Source organism: Catharus ustulatus, chromosome 24 (assembly GCF_009819885.2).
Source record: "Catharus ustulatus isolate bCatUst1 chromosome 24, bCatUst1.pri.v2, whole genome shotgun sequence".
NCBI classification, from domain to species: Eukaryota; Metazoa; Chordata; class Aves; order Passeriformes; family Turdidae; genus Catharus; species Catharus ustulatus.
Window position 1 is genome coordinate 5688041 of NC_046244.1, and position 17431 is coordinate 5705471.

Here is a 17431-nt window from a genome sequence, read left to right on the forward strand (position 1 = left end):
CATTAAATTTCCAGCTTCCTCTTTGGGAATTATAGCAGCAAGTAGTCTTATTGGAAGAAAAGAGAAAAGTAGAAATGGGAAAAATATCAAAGATCACACCTGTTACAAAGCAGAACATAAGAAGAAGCACCAAAATAAAAGAACACACTTTCCTCAGAACACTTTTGCATGAATAAGGAATATGTTCCCTGCTGTTAAAATTTTAATGAGCATATTTGGATTGCTTTTTCAGCGCTGCTGTTAATTTTGTTGGAGGATTTCTCACCCAAAGCCACCCTGAGCCCCTCATAGCTGCCTGCTGCAGCTCCAGCTCATCTGAGCTCAGGTGTTCCATGACCAGCCCCAATATTTCAGTGTTACCATCTTTTTGGGGCAACAAAAGAGAAAAGAGGGCACAAGAAATCTCCTCCTTCCTGTGTCAGAGCAGGAGCTTTTCTGGATCCTGGCAATGCAGGGGGAAGGAGAAGCCCAAAGGGAGCACAGAGGTGTTTGCTGGGGGCACCAGGAGATGGAGCAGGGACATTTCCACACCTGCCCCTGTGTGTGGCACCTACACCCCTCCCCTGTGGGACTGAAAGTTTAGAGAGACTGGAAGGAAAAAAAAAAATCCTAGTGGTACTTATATCAAACAGAAAATGATACAGGTTTTTTCTGAAGTCTTCACAGCATGCAAGTGGAAAGGGCACACTGCTGAGAAGCAGAACTGCTTCTCCTTGCCATTGTTCACATTCCTTCTTTGAGGATTCATTTCTACACTTCACATAAAAATCTCCCAGTCTTGCAATGAATCAGGTTTGTGAAGAAATGACTCTTAACTATCTTCAATTAAGGCTGAATTACAGCTTTTCTGTTTTGCACTTCATTAGTTCCTTTTTTTTCACTATTCAGCTTATGTTCAGCTCTCTTCTGATCTAATGAGTTGCCTCAATTTGCATCTGGACAAAAAAAAAATTGTGGAGAGAAGATGGATCTCTGTGCTGCAGCACAGAGCACTGGCAGAGCAGAGCAGGGAACAGAAACGTGGAACACCCAGTTCCACACTGGACTGATGCAGCAAAAAGACTCACACTGCTTCTTAATAATATTTATATTTACTATACAACATGTTAAAGTAACAATAAATAGCGAAACTACACAAACCATAAACCTCACAATTTGTCCTGAAACAAGGGGAGAAAAGGAGAACAATTTCATGCCTATTGTTAGAAAAATGTTCTGGTGTCTGCAAATTAATTATTTATGGTTCAGTGGCATTATTGTCTTCTAGGAGTCTCTGAGTTTGATATAAATGTGTGAAGGAGTGGGAGTATTTTAGCATGTGGGGATGAAAAGAAGTCAGGAGATTGAGTCATTGAGTATTTTTGTACATGGACCAGCTTTGTCAAAAGATTCCTGTCCCTGGGTTCAAGGCAGCCCCAGGTTGTGTCACACACCTTTGGCCCAGCCAGGCTTAGGGACAATGAGCAGGGAGCATCAAACCCCTTGAACAGACCCTGGAGGGATGAATCCTAATTGTGTGCCCCACAACAAGCACCCTCCTAAACAACATCAGGAGAGGAAAACAGATTCTAGCAGCTCATTTCTCTCCAGGGCCTCCAGAAGATGTTTGTGAGCCCAGAGAAACCCCCCAGCACACGTGCACCAGAAGGGCAAGTTGTTCCCTTAAAATATCACCAAACCAAAACAGCTTTCCCACACACAAACAGAGGACTCCCACACTTGTCACACATTCAGCACTGCCAACCCATTGAAGACATAATGACTGCCCCATTTTTTTTCAAGTCTCACTGGAAATGGTTTCACAGCTATAAGTGGCTCATCAATATGTAAACCAAAGAGCTGACTGGCTCCAGCTATTCCTGCCAGGAATATCACTTTCTTTCTAGACAGGAGGCATAAAATCCTTTTTAAAATCAATATATCAATAAATATAATGATATAAAATATGTAATATGTCCAAATACAGCAGAATGTGTTGGGAATTCTGTCCAGCTGAATAACCCAGAGGATATTTTGCCAGTCCTGCCTATGAACTGTCTGTGGTGCTCCTGGACCAGGTTCACTCACATCACTACCCTGGATCCAGTAAAAAAACAGATCATATCCAAACTCATTAATCTTCATTTGTTTCATTTTGCATCCCTCCAGCCTAATGAACAGGTCCCTCTCACCTTTTAAACCAGCCATCATCCCCAGCACAGCTTTCTCCCTCTTGTTGGATTTTATCAGCTTAAGTTTCTCTGAAGTCTGTGACTCTCTACTGTTCTGCTCATTGACCAAAAAAATCTGAAAGTGTCTTTGGAAAAGAGCATTTCTCTATAATTCTGCCAGCAATGGTTGGGACAAGAGATGATGGAATCTATCTTTAAAGCACACAATTCCTAATAAATGAGGTGTTAACGGGAGAAGAGATGCTCTCAACCCTGTGGAAATTAGGGGATTGATTCCAGGTCAGGCTCTCCATGCCTCCAGCAGCCACCTGCATCCAGGGAAATGCAGAAGCAGAGTTGGATAATGTGTCTCAACCTCTGCAAAAATTCCCAGTACTTGCTAAGCTCTCTGTGTGTCCAGTCTTCGACACTGGGGCAAAAAAGTGCTCCAAGAGAAGGGGTGGTTCTGGTCAAGGCTGCAGATTTCCTCACTGGACATGCAGAAATGGCTCCAGATGATTGTTACTAAAGAGCTTTTATTAGAACATCTGTTTTCTCTGGCCATCTCTAATTAGGTTTGCCGGGTTTATTGGCTGTTTAAATGAAAGGCTGCTGTGAGCACCCAAGGGGGATCCTTCTCACAGAGACAGTGAAGCTTGAGAGTTTTGTGTGTCAGCATTCAGAAAACAACCTCCAAACAGCCCAGCGACCTGGTGTGAATGAAGACAGCAGAGATACCTCCAAATGCTCATTTTTAAAACTCTAAAATACAAATAAAATTTAAGAGTTTAAATTTAAAGTGTGTGATACTTGCAGATGGCAAACCTGCCTTGCTGTGGGTAAGGAGAAGGAGACAGAGTCTATGCAACAGAATATTTAAAAAGTCAGCATGTGTCAAAATGCACAATTTGGCTCTAGCTTGTCCTGCAGAACATAAATCAATCATGAAATTATAAGTGGGGGCTCGATGAGGACAAAAAGAACTGCACTACCAACCAAGCAACATCACATCAGACCAGGGCTGCCTCAAACCCTTCCCTTCGCTGCTGCTACACAGAGATTTGGCAGAGATGCTGCCACTAACTAAGATTCCAACATGAAGGATTTCAAGGTGTCACCATTTCATCCCATGCAGGGATTCTTACCAAAGTGGCCGATTTTCCACCTCGGGGAAGCGACGATGCTGCCACCAACCCAGAAAAAGTCTTCAGCCAGACGGGCCACTGAGAACCTGTTTTGTAGCAAGGGAGATTTTGAGATATCCATATCTGAGCTGGACTGAAAACAAGCACTGATGGCCTTAGGAGGTATCAAAATTCTGTAGCACACATTTTCCATGTAATAGAATAAAAATATTAACAGAAAAATAGAAAATAGCCATTGATTTCCAAAATCCAGTGGTATTTTTCAAGTATTTTTCAGGGTGTTTCAGAACAGTTTCTCAGCTAATTTAGGCCTCTTTCACAGTCCACATTTAGAACATTAAAATCCCAATAAAATCCTTTTCATTGTGATGCACCTGTGACTACATTGGAGGATTGGGTGGGCTTCAGTTCAAGATTTTAAAGAAGACACATGATGGACCTTGAGGCAACTTGGCATGTAGATGAAGCCATTTCTGGACAGCAAGGCCTCCTGATGATATTCTTTTCCTCCTGCTGGTTCTCTTTTTCCTTTGGTATTTTCCCAACTGCTCAGCATCATCAAGACATTACAACAATTTTTAGTTGTTGGCTCCTCCACTGATTCCTCCTCCTGACAGCGATTCCCACAAAGAGAAAACCCTTTCCTTTCTTTGGTTACAAACAGATTTGCAGGTCCCACTCTTTCCAGGCCTCCACCTGCTCTTCAAAACCAAGCAACACCATCCCCTGAAGTAAATATTGCACAGTTAACAGCACAATTCATTCCCCTCCCTGCCCTCCTGAGCCACCCTTGCCTTTCACTGTGCATAAGCTCTTCAGTCTCTGTCCAGGGCTGGAAAAAAAAGAATAATCACATTTTCTTCTCATACAGCTCTTCAAAATATCATTGTGCCAGTCTTCTCTTCTCTGAAGGTTCTCCTCAGTATTTTAATGGACATTTCTGATAGAAGAAAGAACATTTCTCTCTAGGCAGCAAAAACTAGCTACGATGGAAACACAGCAACACATGTTTGCTTCAAATCCTAAATCCATCATACGCACTAATCCTAAAGCCGTGCTCCTGCCCTATCCAGTCAAGGGATTTAGGTGACATGCTACAGCTGAAAAAAAAACAAACAAGGTTTCAAAAAAGTGCATTCTTCTTCTCCTCTTTCTTCTGCTTCTCTTCTACATCTTCTTCTCCTCCTCCTCCTCTTCCTTCTTCTCCTTCTTTCTATCTTTCTTTTTTCCCAGTATCTTTCCATCTCACAATCTATTTAGGGATGTCTTTGCCAGCTGACACAGCCATACAGGATCTTGCTTAGGGCACAACCAGGCAGCTCCTGTGCCCAGAACTGCTGTAACAGAACCAGGAGCACTGAGGGGGCTCCAAGACTGACAGATAAAAGCAGGTGAGGATTAATTTTTAAAAAGCACAAAGTCACTACCTCATTCCATTTGAAATGCACCCATGAAATGAACTCCAAATACAGAAATCTGTCACCTAGGTTATCACAAACACTTAAGCTACATTAAGTTTTAAGTACTATAGACAACCTCTCTTGCCATCTGTGATCTGTACAAGGAGCCTCATGTGCTTCCACCCTGATGAGCTAAACACAAATTGCCCATTTAAAAACACATTTATTAAGTGCTTCCTACTCTTCCTTTCACAGTTTGAAAAAAGCTTTGGAGTAGTTAATTCTGGAGATGATTCACTCTCAATTACAAGTTGTTTATTTCACCACCTATGCCCAGAGTTCTTATACTGGGCTTGACTCAGAGTTTAACCACAGATTAATTCCAAACTAGAACCAAGCTGGGTCTGCACCACAGGAGGCAGTGATGCTGTGTACACTCTTGCCACTATTTATTCAAACATTTCAACCACAGCCTTCCACCCTCCTGAGGCATCTTTCAAGAGCAATTTAGTGAGATGACTGCAAACTGTCATCAGGGAAAGAGCAACTTCTCCGTGTAAAATGCTCAGAAGGATATATGCATCCCACAGAAAACCCTGCCCTGAAGGGAAGAACAAAGGAAACTTTGTTCTGAAGATCCTGATCCTTTCTTCACGTGATGCTGGGCCAGGATGAGAGCTGGGACCTGTGACTTTCATTTCCTTCTCTATCACCTGCTTCTCTGAATTCCTCAAATAAACCCGTAACATCTTTGTGTGATGTCCATGCTTTAGAAATAACATCTTAAGTGGTGAGAATGTCAGTGCTGTACCTCACAGAGAGAGAACTAAATTTTGAGGCTCTCAATTACAAGGAGACAGAGTTAAGGCAAATTTCTGCATAAACCCAAAGTATTGCAGCTGTTTAGCTCCTTTTTTTCCCCTCTTGCAGTACTGATCAGGTTTCCTTGCAGTTTTCCAGGCTGTACACACAACAAAATCAGTGGCTGGCACAGAATGCTGAAGGTACTCCCTTCAAAATTCAAATATCAATTCTGCCAGGACATCCTAGAGTCTGCATTCATTTATGTGTTATCAGCCTGGGGACAAGGGGAAGGGAGGAGAGGAGTGAAATGTAACTCCCATTGCAGCATTGCTCAAGATATTGGTTTCATGGTTCAGAATTAGAATTCTGCACAAGCAGAACTTCAAATGTGGATTTGGTTTTATTTGAGTAGAGAGAAATGCCAATGATTTATAGCACTGGAAAAGAACTATTAGAATATTGAAGTTAGGAGCACACAGAGATTAATTTAAATTATTTTAGTTGACACTATCTGTACATCCCTTCAGGCCTCCTAGGAAAATCATCATGGAAACAGAGAAAAATAAAATCTTTCAGAAGGCTCCTCCATTTATTATGCTGGATACTGGATAACAGCATGGAAAGGCAACAGGGAATAATGAAGGGTTAAACTGGACACAATCCCTCTCCCAACTCTTAAGCACACTGAGCTGAGGACTTAGGATCTAAGCCTACTGAAATGGGTTTCTATTCTTGCCTCACTTGACATCCTCAGAGAAATCTTGCTCACCTGACACAACATGGAGATTAAAGACTTCTTTCCACAGCACTTCAGGAACTTCTTATTGTCTGAGTGTAACAAAGGCTTTTCATACCACAAAATAGATTTTAAAACCAGCAATGTCTGAGTCTCCAGGCTGGCCTGTGGCTTAGCTAAAAATGGAACTCAGAACACTTGAACAATGCTGGAATGTCAAAGTCTTGCAGAGGAAGAAATTCAGTTTGAGAGTGCCAGAGGAGCCAGACTCCATCCCACAGAAAGAACATCTTGAGGAAGACACACGAGCACAACACACATATGGTTTGGAAGGTGGAGGAAAGGGAACAGGATGGAGATCCTCCTGAGACAAATGGGTTTATCATTAATGCAATCCTTCAGGATGGAGGGATTCATTCGACTGCTGAGGGATGGAAAAAGTGTGAACAGTTATGTAATACATAGGGAAACAGCTGCAGCCCTCAAAGTAGAAAAACCAAAACCAGAAATTTCAATATCCTGACTGCCAAAGACATTAAATGTTACAGAACTGGCAGTGCATTTGACCTGCAAATCCACCAGGATTAGAGCTGTGACTCCTCAGCCATGCTCTCCCTTTACCTTTGCATGGACACTCTACAGACCCAGTTCACCAGATTAACAAACTGACCTCGGCACAAGAGGCTGACTCTAAAACACTGAGCCACTCATGGGCAGCTGTTAGTGATACACAGAAGAACTTTGATACAGATATTCCCATTTCCCACTTCCCACCCAGGAAATCTTACTCCTAATGGCTGTAGAATCACAAAAAATAATTGCCAATCAACAGCACAGTCATAAAATACAAGGAGGAAGCAGAAGAGATCAGTGCCTTCTGGCACACCTCTCTCTCACTTTCACCCTCTCCATTGCACTTTCAGCTCTTAACCTGCCAGAAACCCTGTAAAAACTGCAGAAACCCCTGTAAAAACTGCAGAAACTCCATTTACAGCTACATCTTGGCTACCCAGCCCATGATCTCATAGAAGTTAGCCTGTTATCACCTTCTGAAGCACTAAATGCAAAGATGTTTCTGAAATACCAAAAGCAAATCCATCTCATTGAAGTGCACATCACTGAATACTCTCAGTTAAGGTTCAAAACCCCACACACATGGGCACAAACACAAGCAGCAGGAGATCACTGGACCTGATGAACCAAAGGTGAATGATGCTCATTCACTACTTCTAAACATGTGATTTCTGTTTCTTCCCTTTCTCCCAGAAATGCTGCTTCCAAGAAGTCTAAAGCAGCATGAACTGGGCAGCCAGACCAGCCAGCTCAGCTGCAGTTTCTTTCTTCTTCTCTTCTCTTCTCTTCTCTTCTCTTCTCTTCTCTTCTCTTCTCTTCTCTTCTCTTCTCTCTCTCTCTCTTCTCTTCTCTTCTCTTCTCTTCTTCTCTTCTCTTCTCTTCTCTTCTCTTCTCTTCTCTTCTCTTCTTCTCTTCTCTTCTCTTTCTCTTCTCTTCTCTTCTCTTCTCTTCTCTTCTCTTCTCTTCTCTTCTCTTCTCTTCTCTCTGCTGGAGTCATTTGCCTTTGTGTTTCCAGTGCACTCCCTGCTTTTTCACAGCTGTGTCTGGATGCAACAGCTGCCCACATTTCCAGTGTGGGCTCTTCCCAAGAAGAGGGATTTGGGCAGCAGATGCTGATGGAGAAGACATTCACTGTTACATTTTATATTTTTGTCTTTCAACTAAAAACTTCTGTATTAGTTCTATCAAGAATTGACTAAACCATTCTCTTTCAGATGGTTTTGGCTCAGAAGGCACCTGCTGGGCCACAACCTTATCCCAACAGTGCATAAGCTGCCTTTTCCCTAATTGTAGCCCAGCTCCACCCTGCCATGGGCACAGGCAGAGCCTGCCTGACCATCTGGCCAGCACCTCTAAGCACAGTAATCCCCCCTCGAGATTAACTCTGCACATCTTGCCCGCATCGAGTGGAATTCAGGTTATTCCATGGCCTCTGTGCCTCACCCACCAGGCCTCCAAGAATAACATTTGTGGCTCAGAGCACATTCAGCAAGTTGTTTAGCTTGTCTGAAATTCACCTCAATCCATGGACAAGGCTCTGGTTCCACTGGGAGAGGCTGTAACATCACATTTCCATGCTGGAATTCACAGTGGGTGAGCTCTGGACAGCTGCTGTAGGCAACCATGAACCTTCCCAGGGCTCCCCAAAACTGTTTAGAAAGTCCCATTATAAAATGAGTCAGTTGTGAATCCCTTAAATTACTTCATTCACTTGAAGGAGTGTTTGTGGAACAGGGACCCATTAGCAGCAAGAGCACTAATTTAATGACAATTACTCTGCCTCATGCCATGATGTTTAGTTCTCCTGGCCTCATCTGGAAAAAAAAATGATGCAATTATTTTAATTGAGGACAGGCTTTGTGATTTGAACTGTTGAAGTCTTTTCATTGCGAAGCTGTTATAAATAAATTTTGTCAGTTGTAGAAAAATGTCAGCATAAAATGAAGAATTTAAGACTATAAATGGTGCTCTAAGGTCACCTTGTCTCCAACCACCAACTCGTATAAGAAAATGTCCCTACACACTTAATTGAGGTAAGATCATAAACCCTTTACATTTAAAGGTCTTTCAGTGCTTGACCATCTGTTCAGGACCATAAACTCAGAGAGGGAGATTAAGGCAGGTTGGGAGGAAAGCAATCTATCAATATGATTACTCCTTCTAGGAAAATCCCTCTAAGAATTCAAGAATCCAAGGCAAAATGGGCACAGGAATGCAAGACAGGTTGAAAGACATTCAGAAAAGACACCTGACACTGAAATACATCACCACAAAGTGATTTTAACTCACAAATTCTACTTCTGTGTTTGGGACGAATTTTTATGTATTCTATCTGTATAAATTCAGAACTCTTCCAGACCTTCCTTTTGTGCCATGTACATTTTGAAATATGTGACAGACTCCCTATTTCTTCAAATATAGACCAGTTTCATGAAAGATGGGGGAAAAAAAGGAGCTGCAGTGGCTCTAGGAATAACTCAGCCTGTCTTCATTCACTGCTTTTCTCAGCGTCTGTGACATCCAAGAGACAGCCCTATGAGACTGTTCTTTACATTTTCCTTAACTTATCAAAAACTTAACAGAACCCAGCATCTGTAAATCTCAGAAAACAATGGCAGGTCTTTCTAGAAGCTTGAAAGATGACAATAATTTGGTTTCCTTTGAGCAGGACCACCTGTAATCCTGAGAGGAAGACTACAGCAGAAAGCAGCACAGAGAGTGAGGGTGCTGAGCTGGAGCACAGCAAGGTCAGGGGCTGCATTCTCACAGCTGATTGCCCAATTTCATTTGGTCCTGGATTCAGCAGGGCTCAGGTAAATGTACAGGAAGTAAAGTAATTGCTCCTAGGCTCTTACAGGAAATGTATTTCTATCTTTTGCTACGGCCTCCAATATCCACCTCAGTTTGAAACAAAGCATCCTGACAGATTCATTTCTCCCCAGGGCTTAGAGCCAGAAGATAAGCAGGCATTTGAAGGCTGATGAAAGTGTCAGCTCGCTGGCTGAACTGGAAAAATGGGCTTTCAGGAAAATATTTTACAGAGATCCACATTTAACAGTGGTTCTGGACTTTGTTCATACTGGCAGGTCCACATTCACTCCATGTCAGATCACATCATGCCAGAAAATTTAGTTGCTCTCTGCCACATAATGTCTTTAGACCTGCAGAGGCCAGTATTGATTATCCCTCTTAATTCCCTGAACTGGGAAAGCTTTCCCATTTAGCTGGACTGGATTCACATTCCCCACACAAGTGATTGTCAGGGACAGAAGGGATGAATCACAGCAAGCTGCACGTATGGTACCAGCTAATTTGAAGTTGTCCACTTAGCATTAACATTTTCTTTGCAATGTTTCTCTACTTTTTTTTTTTTAATCAAGTTGAAGATGAGGCAACTGGAAACCAACTCTAATTGAGGGTTAGACCAGCAGAAACAACATGTCAGTACAAGGCAAATCAGGAGTGGTGATGCTGGAGAACCAGAGAACACCTGAGTATTGATGTTCCCCAGTGAGAGGATTGTGCAAAGGCTGTTCCTGGGAGTCTGTAGCAGTTTGGGAGGCTGAAATCCTGCAGCCACATCTCATGAGCTGTTCCACTGGAAGATGTTTGCCAACTGCCACCTTTTTGAAGGATTTTCCCAGACAAGATGCTCTCTCAGGACATGGCCCATTCTTCTCCCCAACACTGACAGTATCAGTTGTTTTTTAGTGATAGATGAACATTTCAGAGTTACTGGGAGCAGGGAATATTTTGGATCATCATCAATGGCTCCTCAGCCTCTGCTCAGCCAGAACCTCTTAACAAAGGAGAGTGGCAAGTCACTGGAACACCAAAGCCTTGAGAGCCTGGCTGTTGGTGCCTCTAGAAATGTTTGAATAAACCATCATAGGAAGGCTTCTGGAGGCTTCCATACACTTGGGAATTACTGACATCAGTTGCACCATGACTGGTTTTATACCTGAGTAGGAGGAGAATCTCATTTCCTTCTAATGCTACAGATGACAGCAGGAAGGTGGAACCTTTGAAAAGAACCTTTAAAAAGAACCTTCATGCAACCCCCTGCCTGTGGCTTCAGCCCATGGAACCTGTGCTCTTTTCAGGCACCCCATTTGTCCTCCAGGTTTCCACTCTCTGCCTTAGAACGACACCATCTGGCAGAAGCACCAAGGTGGTTTCACCACAACACAGATCCAGTCTCAGCCTCAGCAGTTTCCTACTGCAAGCAAGGAATAAACCTGGTAACTGCTGCCTGGATGATCTGCAGGGATATCCTCAGGTGAGAGCCCCTCTCTCTCATTCCTGTTTTCAGGAGTTTGAAGCTGAACTGAAGCTGTGAGGATTTGGGTGACACTCCTCCTGTTCCATCACACCTTCCCTGAGGACCTTGCCTGTTTAAAGTACAAATGCACACTGGTACATCAGGTTTCAGAGCAATAATTGGATCAGGAATACTCAGGCTGTCCCATCACGACAGAACCAAACTCTTGTTTTCAGTCCTGAAACACTTCCATTAGAAAATGCCATCATCCAAAGTATGTTAAGGCTCTCCAATGCCAGGGTGAGATGGGTACTGGGAAGGAATTGTTCCCTGGGAGGGTGGGCACAGGGTGCCCAGAGCAGCTGTGGCTGCCCTGGATCCCTGGAGTGTCCAAGGCCAGACTGGATGGGTTGGAGCACCCTGGGACAGTGAATGTCCCTGCCATGGCGGGGATGAAACAAGACAATATTTTAGGTCCCTTCCAACCCAAACCATTCCATGATTGTTGATAAATGTACCACTCCAGCTAACCAACCCAAAACTTGAGGATTTGCAGGTTCTGAAGATTGAAGAAACCACCTTCTTTCTTGGAACAAAAAAAGTTCTTGCATCTAGGAAATCGATTCTCCCTTTGGCACATTGCTCAGTTCCAGCTTCCACGCTCCCAAATCTCCAGCCTCTATGCCAGCAATATGGTACAGGTAAATAAATTCTCATGCCAAGTTTTAAAATCTGCTCTTTTGCTTTTTAAATAAATATTGACAATGCCCAAATGCATCTCATCATCTCTGCTTTATTCTCAACAAATCTCCAAGGAAATACTGGTTAACATTTGTTGTTGTGATGCACATGGAGACTCATTATTTACCTGAAGTGTTTGCATACTTCTCAGATTCATTAAATCTGTCGCAGCCTAGAAGTATTCTAGGATTTGATATTAGTTTAATCAATAAATAAAACTATTTCCAAAATGGTCATAAAACTATGGATAAAACTGTAGCCATTTCTATGTACAACAGAAGCTTTTCCTGTGTGATGTTCTATGGCCACCCTCTTTTTTTTTAATTACAGTTCTGCTCTAGAGTGGGACCTTTTAAAGTCATTTGCTGTAATTTTCACATCCACATCCTTCTTCAGCTGCTGCAGCAGAGTATTTGCTGCAGTGATGAGTGACTGCACAGGTACAGCCACACCTGCCTGAGTTACCTGCTGTCCTTTTCTCAGTGAATGGCAATGCTGGAGCCTATTTTTGGTATTTTAACAACAAAGACATGGCAAAGCCAAACCAGGGTACAAGGTTTGGTTCTGACACCCAAACACCAAGTTAGAGCCAAGCACTTTTCCACTTTGGTAAAGTTTCCATCTAGAAATAATTTTTAGAAACGAAGAGAGAACTTCAAGGAGTGCTTCCTTCAAAAGGAATTGAGGAATGTGGCACTAAGCATTGATGAGCTGGAAACACAGGGAGTGAGGGATCCTGCTCTGCCTTCCCAAAGACACCAAGGTGTGAGCCCAGTGTCCAGAGCAGCTTTTCTGAGCACACAGAACCCAGGACATCCTTCCTTACTTGTTGCATAACCCTGTAAAGCCACATGCCTAACAGGCAAAATACAGAATGCATAAGACAAGCAACCGGCCACTGGAGTCAACCAAAATACATCACAGGGAAGGGTTTCTCTCTGAGTAAATCCATGAGGCAATAAAGCTTTTAAAACTAAAAACTGGGCTTTTGAGAATTGGTTGGAGTGCAATAGATTCCTTCAGCAGCCATCAGCACAGGAGGGATGAGCTCCAAGTTCAGCATGCAGGACACTGCAGCACAGTTTCCCCAGCTCGAGGCACTTCCCTGACTTTACCCCTGCTTTAATCCCACCAGGGACAGCTTCAGCCCCAGCTCATTCTGTGCACTCTTCCTGTTGGATGGGTGTAAAGAACTACATCTAATGAGTAGCAAATCACCTGTTTTAAAAAATTAAAACAATACAGCTGACTCACAACAGTACTAGAGTCTCTTTTCTCTCTTCTAATGTGGGTAGCAGAAGGTCTCTGGTTAAAAATAGAAAACCTTTCTTATGGTGACAGCAGCTAGTTAAGCAAGAAGAAAAGGAACATGAATGTACCTGTGCACTCCTTCCTTGCACACTTTACACAGAAGGAAACAGCCATTAGAGACACATTTATTATTTAAGCTTTAGTGATAGTAGGAGGCAAAGGTACAGCAAAAGCTCCCTTAAGATCCTGCTGTATTTGTTTAAAGCATTTGAGTTTGAATAACAGAAAAGAAGTGTCCAAGGAAGCTTCATAAACTACACTTCCCAGTAAAACTAATTTCCCTCAGAAAGGTGGTTAAAACAAACATTTCCCCCTTACCTTTTTCTGGGCTGAGGCATTTAATTGTGCTTGCATCATCCATATTCCAGTGAGAGACTCAAGTAAAAACACCAGAGGAAGCAGCAAGGACCATATGCACATCCCTGATCTCTCAAAAGACTCTTGCAGAGAATGAGGGAAGGAGCGTTGGCCGTGTGTGTCACTGCAGCAGCTCCCGGGGATGCTGCCTGTGCTCCGAGCAGCCTCAGCCTCTATTCCCTGGGCAGGAGCATCAGGAGCTGCTGCCAGGTAGAAACCAGCGCAGGAGCTCAATGAATGTTCCCAGCCTTTCCCTGCAACTCAAGTGTTCAGCCACCTGGGATAACTGTTTGTTAACTCTTTGCCTCCCTGCTCTCAGGATGGATTCTGCTCACTCCTCCGGAGAAGAGCTGAAGGGAAAACTTGTGGATGTCAGCAAAGAAGCACGGAGGTAATTAACTTTTATTTCCTCGGGGATGTGTTGCAGTAGGCAGCAAACGTCAGTGAGGTGCTACTTCATTTAAGGAGGGAAAAAAAACCCAACCTCTTTTTTGTGTTAATGCCTCCCCTGTGTCCATTCAGCATCCTACACATTGTTATGGGATCCTCCCAGACTTGCTTCAGTTTAGAAAGCAAGTCTACAGCTACTGATAAAAATAGGCAAGCTGTTCTCTTTGGATTTCTCTCTAATTCCTTTTCTTGGCAAACATGATGTATTTTCCACTTTTTAACTTGCAAGGAAATATTAATGCAAAGTTAATGGATATGGCTAGGAAACAATGCACATTATTGTAGTTTGTGTCCCAAAGCACAACACAGGAGAAGACAGACTCAGACCTTTGAGTTCTGTCTAAATCCTAGAGAAGAATTTCAGCATCTTTGTATGAGGGTGCTGCCTAAAAATTCCAACCAGGAATAGTTCCTGCCCCTCCTACATGCCACTGAAATACACGGAATAAAACAATTTGTTCCTTTGAGGACTTGAAATCTAATTAAACAGGAATGATAAAGGATTGGGAAAAGGTTATTCTCCCCTCTAGGGAAGGAAACTGGTGCTGGGGCAGGGTGAGCAGGATCACAGGGTGTCTGCAGGCAGTGACCTCACACAGGTTCATCAGTGCTGCTCTGCATCCTCTCCCCACCTGACTCAGGAACTGAACCCAATCTGTTGTGCTGTTTGATGCTGCCCTCTTGTCTTGTACCTCCCATCCTGACCCACTCCAGCACAGAGGTGCTGTGTAATGCTCAGAGTCACTTTCTCCCTCCCCACTCAGTTCTCCACACTGGCAATGCTGATTCTCATTCATAGTTCCCTGTAGTTTCCATCCTGCACCATCTTTGCATTTTTAGGTACCAGTCACTACTGCAGAAAGATGAAGATCTTTGCAAGGTCTGACACAACCCTCTGCAGTTCTCATTTAGGGCATGAATCCCATGGTCCTGCCATCTAAGGAATGACTCTGGGGTTTGGCTCAAGTTGACTTTCAATAAAACATTATCCTATTTGCTTAGTGGTTTTCAGCACTAGCTGTGTCCCCTGAGCTCTCATCTCCTGAGCAACCCATCCAGGAGCACTTGAGGAGCACTTACTGCAGGAGCCTCTGGGCCTCATGTATTTCCACCACATTACATTTGGGTAATTCCTCTTGCAGCCACTGTGCTTTAACACAGGCTTACCAGGGCAAGCACTGCAGAGAATGTGCCAGTTCTATCCTGAAAGTAACTCTCATTTCTGCTCCTATTTCCTGTTGGCAAGTGCAGGTTATCAACAAATCTCTGTCTCGTATCAGAAGGGAGAAGATGGGCAAGTGCTGAGGCTCAGAAAATTCCTGTCAAACAATTCCTCTGGGGAATCCCAGGGCAGGAAATCTTCACACTGCAGGGCAGGCTCAATTCTGTGCCTAGACACAAACCTTCCATTCAAAACCACCCATTCCTCAAACCTGACCAAGAGACAGAGCAAATGTAAAGATAACAGATAAGGATGATCAACTAATTCACTAATTAGCCCATCAAATTGAGCAAAGCTTATTGCTTCACCAGGTTGTGCTTTCTTTAGGAGAAAAATCTACTCCCATCTGAGACCATTAGAGATGCAGAACCAGTACCCAATTACTGTATGATATCAATTCCATAAAATGAAATGTTTTGTTTCTCTGGGAGTTTCTTGCTGTGCAGTTAGAACAGGGTCACAGAACAAACGTCAGAGAAACATTTGAATGCCTTCACAACACATGCAAATTTTTTGAAATAAAGAGAACACAGACTGTGCTATCATTGAGACCAAAGCATTTTACATTAAAAGATTTTCTTATTCCAAGTAACGTCTGGTCTAAACCAGGAAATTTCTTTGTGCAAAGACAATCTGCTGATTCTTAAAATCAGTGACAAACTTTTATCTGGCTTTTGTAGACTCTGATTCACAGCAGAAGTTCATTTGTGACTGGGAGAGGTCACCAGCACTTCAGTTTGGAGAGCACAGAGCTGGCATGGAGCAAACCAGTGCCATTGTCAGTTCTGTATTACACCAAGCATAGCATGCCCTAATTCCTTCAGCCTCCATTCCCAGCCCTACCAACCAGAGCAGAAGAGTGACTTGTAGTGTGGTGCTGTCACATCACAAAGATTTAAGTCCTAAGAAGGGGCTAAAAGGCCAGGAGTTTCCAAGATATGCAGAAGAAGCCCAGAGTGATGCTACTGAGCAGCTGAGCCTGGTTAGAAGAGCTGAGCCATGACCTGGCAAAGATCTGCCCTTGCTGTGTGGCTGCACTGCCCACACAGCATCCTGAGCTGTCCCAGACCTCTGGCACAGCCCCAGCACCATCCTGGCTGCCAGGGAAAGGAGCAGGGCACTTCCAGAGGAGCAGCACAAACCACCCAAGCTTCAGCTGATAGCACAGCTCTGTCAGGTCACAGTGGCACACACTGTAAGGCTACATTATCATTTGACTACACATTCACCTACACATACATCCTTCATCCCAAGGCTCCAGCTGCCACATTTTATCACATTCTAAGATCTATTTCCTGACAGAAATAACAGAGATCTTGTTGCCCAGCACAGGGGAGGAGTGTTAGCACTGCTGGGGACAGAATGAGCCACTGGGAATTGCAGCACCACCACGTTACACCACAGTTAAATGGAGAATGGAACATCCACAACGCCAGGGACATTCTAAATAACTTCTGAAAGTCGAGCACTGAGCCCTCGTTGAAAGCCATCAAACTCCATCCAGAGAGTTCCATCTCTCACAATCCATGGCATCACTTCAAGACCTTCTATAAATCAACTTCAACACATGTGGGTGTCTGTTCTTAAGTTTTTGTTCCCATAGTTACCAATGTACTTTACCACAGAAGAGAACAGCAGGTGGCAAGACATAGAACAAAATCACCATTCTTTTAACATAAGAAGAGTTGGGAAGTTTCAAATTAAGGTTTTATTGCAAAATGTTTACGGACAGAAACCAAGACAAACACAATCAGATTAAAAAACTGGAAGATCTTTCCATACATTCAATCCTGAGTCAACAATAAATTCAGCATCCAGCAGGATGATTGGTTTCCAGCTCTGTACCAGAGGATGCCATGGGATTGCACAATCTAGTGCAGCAATAGTTTTGTCTTTGCAATTTGAAATGTTCCCTGAGTCCCCTGGATATCTTCCTGTGTACTTGCTGCAGAGAAAAGGTGAAGAGGCCCTGCATAGTGTGTACAAGATAGATTTCTCCAAATAAAATTATCTTTGTGGGATAGAAACAGCAAAAACAACAACCAACAGTCTGTTCAACTTAAACAACAATTGACTGGAAGGCTGCTATCAAAACTCTCACAGCTTGCAAGTAATAACTTCTCCATTGTCAACTCAAATAGAGGGCAAAAGGACTGCATTGAATGTGCTGTAAATACCAAGGAGATGCTTTGCATAAAAAAATTTTGTGACTCTTTCTATAATAAAATCAGACAGTGTGGTACTGTGTGCTGTCCATTGCCTTCTGCTTCTCCTCTGGCAG

The 17431-nt window shown here is 43.2% G+C and overlaps 1 protein-coding gene across 12 annotated transcripts in view; it reads right to left on the reverse strand.

The window, feature by feature from the left end:
- The window catches only part of PLCH2 (phospholipase C eta 2), a 75068-nt gene that overhangs the window by 31854 nt on the left and 25783 nt on the right, over positions 1–17431 (reverse strand). Inside the window, exon 1 of one of the 12 annotated variants that reach the window (XM_033079510.1) lies at positions 13440–13767. The exons of the other annotated variants lie outside the window; for them this stretch is intronic. Within the exon in view, the coding sequence (XP_032935401.1) occupies positions 13440–13482 (43 nt within the window). The 5' untranslated portion in view covers positions 13483–13767. Of the gene's footprint in view, positions 1–13439; positions 13768–17431 lie in introns of those variants that run through there. 12 annotated transcript variants of the gene reach the window in all.